The 19,522-nt window shown below is 41.3% G+C and overlaps 1 protein-coding gene across 8 annotated transcripts in view; it reads left to right on the forward strand.

Annotated features, from left to right (window-relative positions):
- The first annotated feature begins 1,189 nt into the window (after positions 1-1,189).
- Positions 1,190-19,522, forward strand: part of NR2C1 (nuclear receptor subfamily 2 group C member 1) — a 59,491-nt gene continuing 41,158 nt past the window's right edge. For 2 of the 8 annotated variants that reach the window (XR_014184963.1, XM_082061797.1), the window contains exon 1: positions 17,426-17,501. Coding sequence is in view for 5 of the 8 variants with exons in the window: in XM_082061797.1 (XP_081917923.1) it covers positions 17,448-17,501 (54 nt within the window). In the remaining 3 variants the exon portion in view is untranslated. Of the gene's footprint in view, positions 1,327-2,484; positions 2,506-14,309; positions 14,415-14,560; positions 14,604-17,425; positions 17,502-19,522 lie in introns of those variants that run through there. The other 6 variants (XM_082061792.1, XM_082061791.1, XM_082061793.1 and 3 more) reach the window with 6 other exon arrangements.

The raw sequence follows: 19,522 nt of genomic DNA on the forward strand, positions 1-19,522 counted from the left end.
AGAACAGCAGTTAAGTTGTTCCCTTTACACTTTTTTGGGAGCCCTACCCTAGCCTGGAGCACACTAATTAGCAGCCAGGCCAAGCCCTGTTCAGGGAAGTTGTGACATTTAATGAAGTAATTTGCTGCTGCCATGCTGGCAGATAAAGACAGCTCTTTCCAACATTGCTGGTTGAGCTGCCACAACCATTGCGAGCACAACGCAGTGTGATGAAGCTGTTTATGTCTCCATCTTGTTGAACGTTTCAAAACAAATCTGTAAGTCTCATCTATATATTTGCCTCACAGAATCTTAGTTTGGAAGGGACCTTCAAAGCTCACCTAATCGAGCCCCCCCCTCTGCAATGAGCAGGGACATCTTCAACTAGATCAGGTTGCTCAGAGCCCCATCCAGCCTGGCCTTGAATGTCTCCAGGAATGGGGCATCTACCACCTCCCTGGGCAGCCTGTGCCAGTGTTTTACCACCCCCATTGGAAAAAATTTCTTCCTCATGTCTGGTCTGAATCTCCCTTCCTGTAGTATAAAACCATTACCCCTTTTCCTATCACAATAGGCCTTGTTAAAAAGTCTCCCTATCTTTCTTATCGGCCCCTCGTAAGTACTGAAAGGCTGCAATCAGGTCTCTATGGAGCCTTCTCCAGGTTGAACAACCCCCAACTCTCTCAGCCTGTCCTCACAGGAAAGCTGTTCCAGCCCTCTGATCATTTCTGTGGCCTCCTCTGGCCCCTCTCCAACAGGTCCATGCCTCAGTGGAAAGACCGCACTGAGCTACCCAAAAGCTTTGCACCCGTGCTGCTGAAAACTGAGATATTCCTGTTTCCTTGCAGAGAACGGCGGTGGGGATCTGCAGACTCGAGGTCTCCCGACCATGCCCTCGGGGCTGGCAGAACGACCCGGGGCAGAGCCACTGTCTCCCCACCTGTGAGGGAGCTTCGCATCAGGCGGCCCCTCCCGAGCAGCGCTTGTGTCAGGGCCTGGCCCGCTGCCACCTGCCCGCGGCACCTCAGCTCCCGGTGCTCTCCGCGGCCTACGCGCGGTGGCGGCAGCGCCAGCGCCCGCCGGTGCGGACAAAGGACCGCCATCACCACCCCGCCCTCGGGCGCCGTTAACGGCCCCCGGAAGGGCAGGGAGGGTGAGGCGAGCCCCGCCCCGCCCGGCGCGACCCCTCCCCGGCGGGCCCGGCGGCCGGTCCGGAGCGCAGGCGCAGCCGCCGCGTCGGGGCGGGGCCGGGCCGAGCGGAGGGGGCGGGGTCGCGAACTCTGACCTCCGGGAGCCGGAGCCGCTGCCGACAAATAAACCCGCCGGAGAGGCCACCGGGCCCGCCAGGTGAGCGACTTCCCGGCAGCGGCTGGACCACGGCGCGGGTGGTGGCCCCGCTCTATCCGTGCGCGGCTGCCGGCCCGCCCAGGCCCTGCGGAGCGCGGCGTGGGGCGCCGCCCGTCCCGCCTCAGGCCTCGGCGCGTCCCGCGGGCGGCTCCGCGCCCCCCGACCTTTCACCTACAGGAACCGCTTGCGCCTCCCGCCGCCCCGCATCCGGGCGGCGCCAGCTGCGGCTTCCCGGCGTTGCGGCGGCTCCGGGCCCTCCTGCCGCGGAGAGGGCGCCGCGGGGGGAGGCGGCGGGTGATACCACCCTCGTGTTGGGCCCCGACCCCCCCGCCCGGCCCCGCGCAGCCATCTTGTGCCGGGTGCCGCTCTGCGGCCCCGCTGCCCGGGCCGGGGGCGAGCCTGGGCGCTGGGTCCTCTCAGCCGCTGCCCCGCGAAGCTCCCCGGGGAGGGGAGGGGGCGGCCTGCCGGGGGTAGGGTGGGCTTGGTGGTGACGGGCTGGGCCGCCGCTCCCTGGCTGCCTCCCTGGGCTGCCGTGCGCGGCCTCTGCCCTCCCGGGGAGGGGGAGGGTGGCCGTGCCCCCCACGCCCCTCCGGTCACTTTGTGCAGGCGGAGTCCCATGTCCCGCCGGTTCGCTCTGCTCAGACAGCTCTGGCTGGGTTTATTTGGGTTGCGGTAGCATGTCCCGCTAACACCCGCTATTATTGTTGTTGGGGCAGATGGACCTGTCGCTGTTCCTTATTTTGTGTCCTTGGGTGGGGTTTTTTTTCTTCTAAGCTGCGGCATTTGTGGATTCTTTCTTTTCTCAATGCTGCAGTATATTAAATGTTAAAAGCACAGCCGTGTAGCACACGATGAACTTAGATTTGCACTTTGAAGAGGGGAGATGGCATGTGTTGCGCAAATAAACTTGCGCAACAGGAGAAAAAAGTCTTCTGGTACTGTTTTTACTGCAAGACAAGTGTGTGGATGTGATTCTTGAAAAACTGAGTTGTGCGTTCTTCATATGTGAAATCTCTGATCTGAAGCTGCCGGTACCAGCATCAGCAAGGTGGACTTGGGAAAGTGGTGTAGTAAGAGGAGCTGCAACCACACCTAGCATAGAAAATAAGATGGAAGAAAATTCAAGTAGTTTTCTGTAGGGCAGCATCCTGGTTTTGGAATAATTATTTAAGTAGAAATGTAAGTATTGAGGGGAGGCAAAACATCCCATTACCATGCTGGATGAGGCAGTGGTCACCTGGGGACTCTTTCTTCTACACTTTGTAATTTTGGATGGCTTTTTCTGTAACAACATTTCTACCTGAAGATAATTCTATAAATATTGCCCCCCACCTGCTTAGTCCATGGTAGCCATTTGTGACATGAGGTGTCCAACAGAGCATTTAGCCCACACCTTACTCCTTGCTGTAAATCTTTCCTCATGAACACTTGTTTGAGGGAAGTCTTAAGGTCTGTGAAATGTTTGATTGCTTCTGTCTGTAGCTCTTTCTCTGAATGTGTTGCAGACCCTGTCTTACCAGAGGATTAAGTATTTTCATGTGATGCTGGTCAGCTGCATGTGTGCACTTGCATGGTAGTATAAGGACTATCACTGATGTCACCTGGTGGGGTGTACAGTCCTCAACTGCTGCTGCAGTTCATGCAAACTGCTCCAACTGGATGATTGGACACCACTTGCTAAGTCTGTTGCATTCTGCAACAACAGATCAAGATGCTTATTACAAAAGAGAGCTTGCAGTAGATAAATTAACTAGCTTTAACTTACTAATTTTTTTTCTTGCTGGAATGTTCTCTTGAAGGGAATAGATTTTGTGGGAGTTCTGATATCTTTAAGAAGAGCCATAGCCTGGGCTAGATTGTGGGATAGGAGGAGAGACTGTTTGTTTTTAAAACCTACCTTGGCTTTTCTGGCTAGGTTTCTTAGCCTCCGAAGACAAAGCCCTAACTCTGAAGCTGACTCTACTTTGAGGGAAGAGGGTTTGGACCAGATGACCTCCAGAAATAATTTCTAACATTAATTATTTCATTATTACATTCTGTTACTAAAGTTGGAGGGGAATGACATGGGGAACCAAAACCAAAGAAAAACCTGCTGATACTGTAGCATGCAGTTAAATAGCTCGCATGAAAAATGTAATTGCAGAATGCTTGGAGCTAATGTGCTAGTCCTGTGAAAACTGGCTTTCCTCTATAATGTGAAATCTAAATATTTACACTGGTAAGATTAGTTTGCTTGTTCCTTATGCTGATACTCAATTTTCATTTTGATTTATTGTGTGCTCATTGTATTATGCAATTAAAGTTTGTGCAGCCAGTGAAATTGCTGAAGTTGCCTTACAGTTTGTGAAGGAAAGCGGTCTCCCTAAAGTAACCTGCGTCTAATGTCTGGGTGAAAAAACCCTGGAAAAAGAACCACAGTAGCCCTTGCTTAAAGTAGAGAGTTTAACTGTATATAAGAAATAGAGCAGTGTTAAATCTTTAACTTGTACATGTTTCTTCTGCTTGCAAAGTGTAGCTCTCAGCTGGCAGCGCTGCAGCTGGCAGAGGGTATGTGTGCCTTTCCTGCTGGAGCAGTTTTAATAGTAAGCTTTGCTAACCTGAGTTTTGTTTGATATCAGGTCAGGCAGCTCTCCTGTGAGGATCTGCTTTCCCAGACCTGTGGGGGTATCAACATCCCCTGTGAGGCAGCGGGGAGCAGGCAGGGTGGGCATGGAGGCTGCAGGCTCTGGCTGGCGCAGCTGTCTGCCTCTGCTTTTTGGTCACACACAGGCTGCAGTGTGCAGCCCACCAGTGACCATCAGGGAAAACTAAACCCATAAGTTACCCTCTGGTAATCTTTTCACATTGTTTTTCCTCAGTGCCATTTCAAGCTGCTTTTAGCGCTTTGAATTTGTGCCTGTATATTATTGGCATACGGTAAGCTGCTGCAAAACTGAATTCTATCAGTGTGAGAATGATGGATAACACTGCAAAGGTGCAGTTAATCAAGTTCTTTGGTGTATTCGGAGCTCTCCATATTCTTACCCTTCAGTCAGCAGTTTCTGATTCCAGAGATTACTGCATTGGGTAGTACTTGCCAAACTCTTAAAGCAACAAAGGATTTATCTTCCGAAGAATCAGACTCTTAAAATGTGCTCTGCAGGATTTGATCAGCTTGCTCTTAGATCTGTAGTTATAAGTGCATTATAAAATCTTATAAGTGTTCTAAGATTTTATAACAATACAGGCACTAATCAATGCATTCATATTACTCAGTGGCAAATCATAACTTTGGGTTCTTCAGTAATGGCTGTGGTTTTCCTGATTTTGATGTCTGAATATTTTTTATGTACCTTAGAAAACCAGGATTTTCTGCAGCATGTTTGATGCTTCTCTACAGTGTCTTAAATTGCTAATTTTTAAAATTTACTTCATTATACCATCAGTGTTAGGCATTGGACTCAATGATCTTAAAGCTCTTTTCCAACCAAAATGATCCTGATTCTATGTCCAGTTCTGAGACTGGAAGGTTGCTTGTGCTTTCTGAGCAAGTCCTGTGTATCTCAGGATGCAATGTAAGGAAGTGCATTCCTTCCTGAAAATCATGGTCTCAGGACTGCTGTTCTGTATCAATATTTAGATTAATGTTGTTGGTTTGGCCAGGCCTTCTCTGAAAGGCTGTTCAAGTTTGTTTAACTTAAATTACTTTTGTTAAACTCAATAGTAAGACAGGCTGGACTAAGATAAATATTTGACTACTTTTTCAAGTTTCTGTTTTAACTTCCTATAAAACATAAACCACCAAAAAACTAAAGCCAAACCCTCTGCTATTGTCCTATTAGCTATAATTACTGATTATTTCATTCCAGATAAGCTGAGGTTGCTGTTTAGAGCTTAGAAGTGACTTTTTGGTGTGAAAACTGCCCCGTTTGTTTTGGTGATATGTTTTCTTTGAACTATTAGCAGGACAGTGTAAGTGTCAACGTGACTAATGTCTTCACTGTGGACTGACTTAATCTGAATATTTTTTCCAGAGTGCTTTAAAAATCCACACACATTAGCAAAATCTAATCCTGTGGAGTTGATAAAGGGGAAAAAAAAAAGGGGGAAGAGGTGGGTAGTGATATTTATAAAGGGATATTTTTGTCTGAAACCATGTCAACACTGATTTATGGGAAGGATGTGTATGAAACACAAGGGTTTTTCTGAAGGAAGTTGCTGTGGATATGAACACGTGCAAGCTGTAAGGACAGAGTGGTTAGTAGCACTGTTGAACAGGTTGGAGAGTCCTTTCCATAGTTACACCTTCATGTATCAGGTCCCTTGTCTGTGGCTGTAGTTCAGTGAATGCTCTGAACAGTCACATCACACCACGCCTATATGGACAATTTGGTGTCATACATAAGCTGATTTAACAAATATGGGCCTTTCCAAAAGAAATTGTCTTATTTCTGCTTCTGCCTGCTTTTCTTGTGTTATGTATAGCAACTATTAGCTGCAGGGTGAATAAGTTCAGAAGACAAGCTTACCTTATAGCTACACAACCACAAGGTCAAATGCAGAGGGGGACAAAGCTGTCAGCCAGGAATGGGGCTGTTCCTCTTTGTGACATGCTGTAATTAGACCATAGTGGATGTAATGCCTCTCTGCATTTGGAAAGAAAGGTTTACACTCACGGTGCTGTGTTAGTGTAATCTTTGTGTGCCAGGTAGAAGAACAGACCTGGCTGAACCTCATCCAGTGAAGGGGCAAGTCTTCAGTCAGGTGAATGCTTGCTCTGGTTCACTGTGCTCATACAGGGAACCAATTTTTTTTTTTTTTTTTTTTTTTTCCTCCTATAGCAGTGCAGGATTTTGCAGGTTTTGGGTGGAGATGCAGGCTGTGGGTGACATCCCACAGGGCAGGGTGATGCGATGACATGGCTGTTTCCTTACCTTGGTCTGGCATGTAGCCAGCACTCTGTGAGTGGGCTCAGCTTGCACAGCCCCCTTGCCTCCTCCTTTCTTTCACCTGCTGATTGTGGGGCTGGTGAGCTGAATCAGCTCTGTTCAGGCAGGTTCAAGAGATGTCGTGATAAAAGCAATGGGAGCCTAGGGGTAAAAGTAAGACTGTCCATTTGGTGGCTCAGAGTCTAAGAATGACTTGGCAGTCTCCTGAAAATTTATCCTAGCAATTGTGTTTTCTCACCTCTCTTCCCCCTGTAGCACTCTCATGAAAAAGCAACAAGAGCAATGATTCTAAACTAATAGTACAGGCATGCCTGCTAATGCATCTCTTTATTGCTGTGTGCCTTTTAATTATCCCTTGTGCTTTTACAAGCATCTCATCTTGCCTGCAGGTTTAGCTGCTTCGGTTTCCTATGATTATCTGTCTTTTACATATGTACTCTCTAAATCTCGATGTCATGTAGATTTAATAAACAGTAACTGGGTATCAAGAGTCACATAAATATTCCTTAGTTCATTGATACAGAGAATATTACTCCTTTAAGTCTGCCAACTGTTCTACTATCTTGAGCAATATGGCTTATAGAATGATAATCCTAGAATAGCTCATTCAGTTTGCCATGTTCATTGAGCTTTTCTTGTATGAAGCATTGAGCAGAGTGGTGTCATTTGTTTCACAAATGTGTTTGGATTCCTTGGCTTAATATCTATAAAGCATTGCAGAATACTGTTCTGAAACAAAAAGAAATCTTAGTGCTTAAAACAAGTAACAGAACCCCTTAACTCTAGCACTTTTAATCTTAGAGGGATTGTTAAGTGCTTTTTATTTTATGTGTAGGTATTTATTAAACAAGTTCAGCACAGGTTATGCTGAATTCTTAATTAGTACATGGTGAGTTTGAGAACAGAAATGAGGACTAGTTTCCATTTTAAGGTAGAGCAGCTGTAAACCCAGTGTGATGACCTGAACTAAAATAGCGTATCCTTCGTTCATCTTCTGTTGCAATAATTTACTGTTGAAGCAGTATGACTATAAAGATTAAGACAGTTTCTTCTAAGAGGGAATACTTTTCCTGTTAGCTGTCCATTATATTAACCTTTTGAGCTTTCCTAAAAAGTCATGTCAATCTTCCTGTTTTTCTCTTTACTGTGATATCCAGAAAGTTCTTATGTAACTTCATTAGTTTAAATGTCCATCTGATCTTCTGCAGGTGGATTTAATCTAGGAAAGACCCCTGTATTAATACCCATTCCATACATATACATAGTCATTACCAGAATTCTATATTCCACAGTCATTACGCATTCCATATGTAGAGTCAAACTGGTTTGACAGTACCAGCAGGTTTAACTTAGACTACTCAAATTTTACAAGCATCACTTTGTACAACTACACTGCCCAAGGTTATGGCATTTTTTGAAAGTCACCTGAAGATCTATGGAGTGGGCAGAGTTTTCTCTTATTGTATCTTCATGCTGATGCAGTTTGTTCATACTCGTTTAAAGGGTGTTAAATCAGAATCGAAGTACTTCATAGTTGGGCAGGTATACCAACAGTGCAAGGTAATAGAACAAGAGATGTTAGTTTATATCTAATGGAGAGTCCAAACATGAAGAAATATTCTTCCTGCTACTTCTTTTAAAGTTCTTGGTTTGCACCAATATAATATTTTGAAATAGTATAAGTAGGAAGTTCCTACTAGGAGAGCTAAAGTTGTGTAACTTTTGTCATTGGAGAAGGGTGTGAGTTAAACACTGATGTCTTCTGAGTATATCTGTACTAGTGGAGACTTCTGATAAGCGGCCCTCAAATCTGCTGGCTGTTCTTGTGGGGAAGTTTCCTAACCCATTTCAATTGAAGTAAGCCAAAAACCATTTTAAAAATATTTTCTAAGTTATTTCAACTAAAACATTGGGAAAACCGTAGCACATAAAAACTGCGGAAGAATTAAAGAGAGTGTTTGAAATAGTGCAAGCTCATGAAAGTTTTGCACTAACACAATGGCTCATGGAGTGCTTGTCTAAAGTAGGGATGGAAAACTATTGGCAATGATGTCGGGTTCAACACCAACAAGTTTGGGCTAAGACTGATGATAGTGATGTATTTAAAAATGACTACTGCCAAGAGGGCTCACTAAGTCATTTACTACTAGTGACATAAACTAACAGTATTTACATAGGATTTACATACAGGAAGAGATTCTGCTTTCATTTCCTTTGAGTGTGAAGGTTGAAGAGAGATGCAATAAATGCATTTAAAGTATCACAGACGGGATTTAATATGTCTTTTGTCAAAATGCCTGCTTTTAGTTACTGTTTCTGGTAAATTGGGTTGGGGGATTGAGGTTTTGAAAATAAGAGACAGATATCTAATTCTGCCTCTCTGTGAGTTAGTTTTTCAAAAGTTTTTTAAAGAGCTTCATTTTTTTTTTTTAACTGTCTGGGAAGTAATAATGTCAAGCACTCAAGAAATAACTTTGAAAACAAATGCAATGATTAAACTTGTAGGTCTAATCACTATAAATACAGATATAAATATTTGTGTTACTCTATACATACAGCAAGAGGAGCTTTACTGTGTTTGATATCTTCTAAGAAAGGGCTGTTTCCCTGGCCCCAGGTGTCTACCACTAATGAGAAGATACACAAATGGATCATCACAGACTGAGGGAGTACAAAGGTAAAAAGTGGAATACTTTAGACAGTTGGAGAGGCAGTGATCTAATCATGTTGACAGTCTAAATGTTGTCAGTTTTGACATTGTTGTCAGCAACATATTTGCTCTAAGACAAATTAAAGGAAGGTTATGTGTTTGATTTGTGTGGTTTTAGAGTGTTTCCGGTCTTAATGGCCCATCTGCAAAAAGTTGCAGAAGGAAGTAAGCGCCTAAGCAGTCAGCAGTATCATTAGCTAAATGGTCATGGGACAAAGCATTTCTTATTGCTTAATTTTTCAGAACCTTCATGGTAAAAGACAAGGGTCTTAAGTCTGGTATAAAGTGGGGAAACCAGTAGAGCAATTAAGCAATAATTTCTATAAGCAACTATAGACTCACTGGTTGAAACAATGAGCAAAGAAAATAATTTTTGCAAGAGTATTCAGAGTGAGATATGGATGAGGCAAAATTTAAGTGAGCAGTATTTGCAAACAGCTTAGTGCTTGATATATTGGCAAGAGCATTGGCTCTCCTCCTCCCCCCTTTTAGAGTAATAATATAAATATAAAATTACTGTTCTTTTATTTGTGGGACATGATAAAGAAGATCCTGAAAGTACATGCAGTTTTTTTCATGTTGTATTCTCTGGTCTCTTTTAGAGTTCCAGTTCTTGTCCCTTCATTGTTTTAGATAACTAGAAAAGTATTAATGTGATTAGCATACATTAACTAACATCTGGATAAAGTTTGGTTTATCTTGATTTATCTCATTCCCTATGGAAGCAAAGCATTCTTAAGGAAGACATCAATTATTTGACTCATTCTACTTCTTTCCTATACTAGCAATAAAAAACATTTCTCATGTGTTGCCTGATCTGTGCTTTGAAGGTGTGTGGCATGGTTTGGACAAGTGTGGAAAAAAGAAGCATCTCTGTAATCAGGAAGATTCACATTAGATGAGAACACCTTGAAGGCTGCTGCCAGTTATTGAAGACCAAAAGTCACACTGTGATGGTAGTCAGTTAAATCTTTTTCTCTACTGGGAAATGAAGGTTTGTTTTAAAGTGTTTAAGGAATGTTTGCTGATTTCATAAAGCTCTGAGTTCAGAATAAATTCATCATTTCACATGAAGCAATTCAGCCTTTGGGAATGTTGGCTGGAGTAACTCAGGGGAAAATACACTTTTTAAAACATGACAAATGTGCTAAATTTGTAAGTTTACATAATAGAAGAGAAAACAACTAAAGCATTTTTTCCACTTAATTCTTTGCAGGGATCTCTAAAGAGCATTTAAACATACCTGATGTGAAGTTTAGCATAGATATCTTAGATAAGCAAAAGGTGAACTACAAAATGTTTTACATCTGTCCCAAAGTGAGCTTAGAATTTTTTGATAGCCAGTTCTCCTTGGCGTGTCCTGCCCCGTTGTCCACAGTGTCAAGATGCGCAGCCTCACAGGTGGCAAAGAAGGAGGAAGAGGCTTGAAGGAGAAGGCAGCCCTGCTTTCTGCGCAACTGCAAGTGGAGCTTGTCTGACTCCACAAGGAACTGCCTCAGGCAGCTGCACGGGCCAAAAACAAGGGGTACAGTTCCATCGTGCAGTTAACCTGAATTATCAGCTCCCCACCAACAACAATGGAAAGAGAGGTTTGCTTCCTCCTTAATCTTCCCTTTTATTTATCCCTCCCTTGACCTATAACACATTCTCCCTTTTGTCTGAAGTGGAATGAATCTGACCTCAAAGTAAATTAGTTCAGTGTGCTTATCTAAAAGATGTTTGATGCATTTCTAGCAAGTTAGTGTTCTGTCTTTTTAGTGAGTTGAGTTGTCCTTGTGTGTGGTCAGTATCACCACAGCTTGATCAGGTTGAACAGGACCTTCTCCCTGGGGGTGAGCTGTAATTCTGTTTAAACTGCCTTTGAAACTATGCCCTGACTCTACAAATAAGAGGTTTCTGCCAGTTCAGTTTCTTGAACTGCCTCCTCAGGGCATTATGTGAATGCCAGCACAACAAGAGATGAAATAATAAAGCAAAAATGGGGAATGGGATGAGAATGCCTGTTTCAGCAGTTGAGCTGTGGCATGAAATGCTGCCTGGAAGTTCATCAGTTAAACATTGACATTGGTGTGCTTTTTCACCAGTATACATGTTCTTCAGAACAAACTCACATGGTATATTGTAGGTGATTTAAGGCATTTCAGTACATAGCACCATTGTTACAAACACTGTATTTGTCAGCTGGTGCCCTGGTGTTTAGGGATCACTAAATTAAATAAAGCAACAACACAGAAGCACCTACTACTGAATGTTTATGCAACGTGAAATTGCAAAAATCGTCAAAATATAAAACAATGTGATTATCTGTTTTTTTTTTTTTTCCAATAATACTCTTTAATTTCACATTACCAAAAAAATTATATATATATAAAACAGAAGGGAATAATCCTGTAAAATGTATCACCTTTTTGTTGTATGTAATTACAAGTCACACTGGTTACAGAGGATGTGTTTGCAGTGCAAGAAGTTGTGCAGCAATGTGAGCCACAGCCTTGCTTAGGCCATATCAGGTAAATGAAGGAGGAACCTGATTTTCATCAGCCTTTATTTTAGGGTGTAGTTGAGCATGACATTTGCAAGTGTCAGAGACACTAATCCTTCACAGTTTGTTTCTTAAAGCCCATGGAAATTCCATCTCCTTGGGCCAAAATTAAGGTTACACTCTTTAAAATCTCTGATATGTGGGGAAGGACCTCAGTGCAGCTCCTGACACGCTCCTGGCTTTCACCCCACCTACAATGTATGCATGACCAAGGTGCTGTTGAGTCAGTTGCAGAGCAGCACTCTTTACTGCATGGTGTTTTAGCAGAAATGGTAAAGACAAACTTCAGAACAACATGCTAATCTCTGGTGATCTGACAACCAGTTCAGAAGTAGCTCATCCACATACACTTCAAGGGACATGATGTGAGGGAGGGTTTAGTAGAGCATTCCAAGCTATGCTGCCTCTGCCTATAAGTGCTGTGACAGTCTGACTAGCGTTTCAGACAGATCACCTGCTTCTGAGAATCTGAAGCAGTGATTTGCTTGCTAGCAAGAACCATAATGGGACTGACTGCCAAGGAGCATTAATTTGCCAGTTGTTGTTTTGTACACAGAGGAATTTCATCTGCTGATGGGAAACCAGTGTAAGATCCTATTCTCATAATCAGTATTACTTCAGACATCAGGCCTGATGTACATCATTCTTAAGAAGTCACTGTGTTTAAAAAATAAATATCACCAGCAGGATATGTAGGCGTTTATCCATTTTAAACAGCCTTAGTTTAGTTTTGTTTACAAGCTTGTTTCACTATAGAAGTTTAAAAATGTGATGTTGCAATAGTGTGAATGTACCAGTACATTTTATGTCTATAACAGGACAGTTTCCAACCTAACCCCGAGCTTTTAAACTTAGCAATCTATGAGTCAAAGGAATTAAAGTGTTACAGCTTCTTTGTAAATGAGTGTATCTGTATTTATAACTCAAGAACTTCACACCTGCAATATATCCTCAAAAATATGTAATCACAAGCTCAATACCCTTAAAAGCTGAATTCACAATGAAATAAATAAGGCTTCACCAGAAGGATGGTGCTTCACACCAAAAAACTTTAACTATATGTTTTTTATATATTATTATTTAGTCATGGCTTTGAATGACAAAACCTCAACACAAAAATAGGAAGAGCTAACATCCTCTTCCTTTTGTTCAAGTGACAGGTTTTCTCAAAAGAATCCAGTAGGATTAAAGTCACATCAGAAGAGATTTCAAATTGCAGAGTTCTAATGCATACACAAAAAAACAGAAAAACTGAGTACACTCTCCCAATGCATCAGTTACTGTTGTAAACCCTAATTAAAAAACTGCTGTCGTAGGTCTTTCATAACATAGCAGTTGTCAGTTGGTAGAGATATGAATTGTATCTAGGAAATAACCTAGTTATTGTGTTAGTGAAAGATTTTTTTTTATAATTGTAAACGTAGACAAACAAATGCTGTTACTTCAGTTATCCCACTTAAGTCCAGAAATTGCTGTCCTTCTGTGGTGGTTGAGACCCTCAATGATGGACCCTTAAGTGTTTGATACACTTTTTTGAGGGATTTTTTTTTTTCCTGAGAGCTGTGCTATTTACAAGTGATTTTCTAAAGATCATAGTTGTTGAGAAATACCTCCTTGAAGGTGCTTTGAATGGAGAGGTGAGATTCTTCAGGTACAGAAATAGCTGTGTTTGAAAACTCTTGTCAAGACAGGTTTCTCTTTCTTGGTTCTAAGAATCACATTTCAAAGAAAATCTTTTTGACCAATGAAATTATTCTGATTGGGAAAGGATAAGAGCATCACTTGTTTAGGGAATATTAAACTCATCAGGCTTTCAAAGTCCATTGTCACTTCATTAGGTTAAATCATCACCTTTAAAGCAGTTTGATTCTAAACAGTTTCTCAAAGGATTTCCTTACTAGTGCCCTTTGGGTTTTATTAATTTTGCTTATTTTGGGGGCATCTAGACTGTATTGTCACAATTGAGTACATCTTGGAGCTTGTAGTTGAGTAACACTAATCTGTTCCAAATTCCTTCTTAATTTTTTTTCTCATCTTTAATATAGGATTCCTGCAAAAATAATACATCAGCAAGACAGGGACTCTCTTTTAGAGAGCCTCTTCCTCTACTCTTAAAACAGAGTATACTTACATTGCTCCTAACAGCAAAAAGAAAGGATGCCTGTGGCAAATTCTGGATTGAGCGCTGAGGATTTTCAGTAGTTTATTAGCATTGTTTGATAACACTGAATTAATAATGTAAAAATAGCTGCTCTCATAGCCATTCATCTTGGTCACAAGAGAGAAATCTTGTTGCAGACAGGTGTTAGCACTGATACAGATTTCTGTCATAACCAATACAAGCTCTCCTTTTGTTAGTGGTGGGGATTTAGCAGTACGGCAAATAAAACAAAGCCCAACATCTCAGAGACGAGACACCATTTACCTCTGTGGGACTTGAAAAATTCAGTATCTGTTTACTGGAGGACTAAAATCTATGCAGAGGTTGGAAATTCTGTGCTGAAGAGTATTTCTGCTAGAGAATATGCGGGTTAGCTCATGGGTGTGAAACTTTTATAATTGCACAGCTTTCCTTGCGTTATTTTTTAAAGTAGCTTTGGCTGTTAAGGTGATCATAATTAGAAGATCATACCCTTCCTAGAAATAGTGTGTAAGGCAAGAAGAAAGATCAGTACTTTAACTTACGGACCAGAAGTCTCTCCTAGGCCACTTCATCGTCACCTGTTTTGTCCTATGTCTGTATGTTGCTTTGTTTCATCATTTGTTTCTTGTTTTTTCAACAGGTTCATCTGTAAGATCCAAAAATAAGTGTGTCTAAGCTTCAAGGTTCATCTCACAGCAATTTGTAGAGCTGTGGGAAAGTATGGGAGACTTAAGATGATGTAAATTGCTGCTGCTGTGGAAAAAGGTGTGATCTACAGTTCTCCTCACCACCGGTACAGCAGTGGTGTTTGCATGGCAATATACCAAGTGCAAGTCATTCCCTGGGCTGAGAACTAACACAGACAAAAGTAAAACTTTGCTGCTGGCTGTGAAGTCACAGATGTACCAGTGCGGGCACCAGGGAGAGAGGCTGGAAACTCAGGCCAAGAGACAGGTTGGAGCTAGCCCTTTTGTGTCAGAATGCTTTTGAATAAGGTAGTAATAAGTCTGCAACATTAAAAAGAAAATACCTTTGTTTCTTCTTTCTTAAGACTGTGGACGAAGTACTCATGGAGGCTTGGAGAAATCAGATCTCTCCATCTGTCATTTACTGAGTTTGTGGCAAAAATATTACTGTGTTGATAAGTTAAAGTAATTGTATGACATAGAACATTAAAGAGAATCTTTATAATTTTGCAGTGCCACAGATATGATAGGTAAGAATTTTCTTTATTCTTCATGTCTGAGTCAATTTATTTAAAAGTTATTTTTCAGATCTTGCCTCCTGTGCGAGTTCAGTATTTGACTGCAAGCTTTTACTAGATGAACAATAAAGTAAGCTTTACACTCTACTGTATTGTTCATTTCCATGTGCTGCTGAGTTGGTGCAACACGGCTACAGCAGTAATAATTAGTATTTGGTATTCTTGTTGGAACATGCCACTTCTGCAGGGTGAGACACTAGAAGTTTTAGAAAAGCATAAAATAAAGTAGCCACAGGCTCTGTTGGTAAACACTACTAAAATTGAGAAGATCATAATCGTACTTGGTTCTGGGAAGGATTATAGACCTGGCTTTCTGGTGGGAAAAGGGTATTGATGTAGTCTAGTTTCTTTTGGGAAAATAGTGTAGAAAATGCTAGAGACAGTGACTGCAGAATGGAAGCTGTTACTGCTGTCTCAAAATGCTGACACAGCTGAACATATATTCTCCATAAAATTGGTTTAAGCCACTCAAAATAAACTTTCTTGTGCGTAGGTCTTTACGCTAGACATGCAGAGAAGTAAAACTTTAAAATTAGATAGTCGTTTATTGTGTCCTTGAAAATATCTGCATGGTAGACCTACATGGAGGCAGTCAAAAGATTCTGGAAATCAAACTGCTTTCAAAATTCTGTGGATTTTTTGTAATGGCAAGAAGCTCTTGTTGCTTTGGTAGCTAAGCAAGTAGTGCATTTTTGAGTTGTAAAATATTCCATGCGGGAAGTGACATCAGGAGGTATTTAGTCCAAAACCCCACTCAAAGTGGGGTTCAGATCAGACTAGAAGTTTAGCATTTTACTGTTTATTCTTCATTTTTGCAAAATATCATATGCACAATATTTCTGATACATCAAGTTGTCATGAAGCAGTAAGAACTTCCTCTGAAATTACTCTTTGCAAAAAGTACATCTCTTACCCAGAAGTGTGTCTGTCTTACTGAATAGTTTTCCAAATTGCTTTTAAGACATTCAGCTTTTCTTTTCAGCTTTTCTCTTTTTCTTGTCTTTTTTTTTTTTTTTTCCTTTTTTTTTAATGAAGCAGTACTGATTTCTGGCACTGTATGTGTAAACTGCCATATTTTGTTGCAATACATTGTTAAAAATAGGAAAACATCTGATAGAATACACTGGCTGACTTGAAAGTGCTCCTTGAATAGTGGTTGTGCTGCAGCTCGCTGTGTGCAGACCTGGGCTAATAGGGTGCTCCTGCAAGGGTGCTGACATTTATTAGATCTTTTAACAAAATAATGCTTTTCAACATAAGCTTCAGCCTCAAATGTTTTTTGTGTATGCCTTTTCTCTTAATTTAACTAACAGTGCAGCATGCTGGTGGGTGATTAAGAATGGTCTACAGTGCCCAAATATTTTTATGGTGTTCCCTTGCACCCGTCCGTCAGGATTTAGTATAGCGCTGTGCTCACTTCCAAGGCCTGCAGTTCTTGCTGTAGTCAAGAGAGATCTCTCTTTCCAATTGTAAGAGCAGAGTGAGCTTCAAAACGAGTTAACATTTTTATTTGCATAGTCGATGGGGAAAGCTTAGAAATCAATGGGGTAGGACACAGTTTCTAGGAGTTCTAGCAAAGTTAAGGAGTGAAAACCAACTAGCCATATGTATGGCTTTTGTGCGTATGGAGCTACTTTCATTAGTATTCTGCCTTTTAGTATGCTCAGACAGCACCATTCCAGCTTATTGAATAAATCTTTTACACCATGTAAAAATCCTTTATACTGACACAATTTATTCTTAATACAGGAATATGTGTGTTGGTATTAAACATCTTTAGAATTTTGTCTGCAATGAGGAGTTGGTGTAACCCGAGTACATTGTATATTGGAAACAAGGCAAATTTAGTACACAGACAAATCCTTTAGTGTAAAAGTACCGTCTTCATTCATGTAAAAAGTACATATTTCAGTGTTTATAATACAGCTTTTGTCAGGACGATTGTTTATGGTGCTTCGTTATCTGTATATGTTCCTTTTAAGTACTGCCTAGTAAATATTTGTAAATCAATACCCAAACAAACAAGGCATACATCTGAATACTTTATAGTGCATTCATGAAGTAGTGTCTGTTAAATCCTACAGAATTCTTCTTATGAAGATTGGGATTTCTTATGCTGTAACTGCAGTATTGCTAACAAAACAGCATATTTTCTTAAACATCTTTTTTCTGCCTCCCAAGTGGTTCCCCTATTAAATACAAAATTCACCTTCAAGCACTCCTGTAAATGCTAAAAATCAGTATGAGTTCAGAAAATGTTAGATTCTGCCCCTTCATTTCCATGAACAAAATTGTCTCTGTTCCAGTTTTTAAGATGTTAATTATGTCCCTGCTGATGTCATGGTCAGTAATGCGCTTCTTTTCTCACGGGGAGTTTATTATATTGTTGTTCTTTGGGAAAGCAAAGGAGGAAAAATAGGAAGTCTCCATGTGAGTTATTGGAGTAAAAAGATACAGAAGTTTACAAATAGAGGCTGTAGATGTTAAGCATCTTCTTTCCTTTCTTTGACAGGAATTTCTGGTGGTTAAAGATCATGGCAACCATAGAGGAACTGGCCCATCAAATTATTGAACAGCAAATGGGAGAGGTACATAAATTTTGAGTCCTATTTAAGAGACATTGAATAATAAAATGTATAGACTGATACATAAAAAACAAAATTTCAGGAGAAGATAATTGTTAGTACACCCAGCGCTTCTGGAGACTCTCCCATGGAAGACTAGAAGAACTTATTATGTCCATTTTAAAGTTATGCTGCAAAGTCTTTTTTGCCAAAGTTTGCCCCACAGAAGTGAAGCTAAGGAAAGTTTGGCAGTGTTTCCAGTGAGGGACTAGCTGTTCCAATCTGCTTTTTGGGCCTGTAGTGGTCTTCTGAGAGCCATCTGTTTGTTTAATAGCTTTGCTCACTTTCAGTTGGAAAATTTACAATCAAGAGCATTGTCAGTACATAGCTTTTACTTCCCAATTAAGCAATTGCTTGTCATGTTTGTTTTCACTAAAAAAGATCTGCCATAGTCTTCACTGTGAAATGTTTGTTGGTGTTTGACATAAGTCACTTGTTTTTGCTAACTTCTGGGTTTCATTTTCTGCAACCTGAGTGTAAAATCTGTGTGCTGCAGCCAGAGAACTTCCAGAGGTGCACAGATAGTTTGGGAGTGTGGATTAGAGTTTACATACTTACCTAGAAGGCTTCATCATAGCATAGCCTATTTAAAATCAGGACTGCTTTAAATTAAATAGAGGCAGTATCTTCTTTATCTTAAATGGTATTCTTTAGCTTGCAATATCCACGGTTGGTTTCTTGTCTAGTCATAGACTTACTTTTCAAGTCGTTTTATTTCCTGTCAGTCTTGAGTTCAAATAGAAGGGTTGGGGGTGTGGGGGTGAATTTGATTCTGTATAAATTATTACGGCTTTTATTGTAGCATGTGATTGTTGCTAAGGCTACCTCAAAGGACATAAATGATTTATGTGATACATGGTGTTTTCTTTCATTTGTCCTCCTTTTAGGTGAGAGTGAGGTGTCTACTGTAGTTTTGTTTAATTCCTTATGGTGGTCTAGGGCTGTATTTCTTGCTTTTTTTTTTTTACAGTACAGGCTAGTCAAAGCTAGCTGAAGCGTACATTCCACTTGGAAAAGAGAATGGTGTGATGATGGTGTTTATCCTCTCTGAGGGTTGTTTCTAAATTTCATAACGTGATTCCATCAGATACTGCGCTCCCTTGGTATCTCAGTGCCATGGGAAAGGGATGGTCCCTTTTCTTTTTCCTACCTTATATAATTTCCACAACTGGAAGGTTTTCTGCTGGGTTAGTGCATCAAGTAGGGTCTGAGAAGGCTCTAATGAGTACTGGAGGTGGCTGGTGGCCAGAAGAAGGCAGGGGAGAAGACAGAAGGAGTGGAAGTGCAACACTGCAGGGAGCTGTTGGCTGTTTCTGTTAATGGTGAAACGGCTGCCTTACAGTTTTCATGGATATAATTCTGTCAGCAGTGTAGATTAGGATTTGCCCTTTGACAAGGTTTTACTGAGCTGGGGACCGTCACATCTGATTTGGCAGCAGTGCGGTTTAAGCATTCCCCAGTCGTCACTTAGCCACTTACTCTCACGCTATGCTCATCATGCTCATGTTAAGCTCTCCGTGTCGTTGTCTAGTGGACAAAACTGGAAAAAACCCCAATTACAGGGTAGTGGAGGAAGGTCCTCCCTCTCATTTGGGGTCAGTTCTCTTGTCTGGTACAAAGTGCAGCCCAACCAGGCACATGGTTGAAAGGACTCAAAAGCGTCTCCCGCGGCAGTGCCAGGTGGAACTCTGTTAAGCCAAAATTCCTGTCCAAGGACTGTTGATGAGTGCACTGCCTGAAAGGTGGAGTTAGCAAGGAAAGTGTGCTTACAGGGGCCTTCATGTAATATCCTACATTCCTACTTACCCGTCACCTACCAGCTATAATTGCTTGGTGGTGTTCCTATTCAGTGTGAGCACTGAAAACCGTATTTTAAGGTCTATGGAACTTTAGCAGTATTTTTGCTAGCATTTGTCATCCTCCTTTCATGTTAAAATAGTTCTAATTGAATTTACACGAAAAATTTACACGAGTAGAACATGAAA

Source organism: Streptopelia decaocto, assembly GCF_964273445.1.
Source record: "Streptopelia decaocto genome assembly, chromosome: 1".
NCBI classification, from domain to species: Eukaryota; Metazoa; Chordata; class Aves; order Columbiformes; family Columbidae; genus Streptopelia; species Streptopelia decaocto.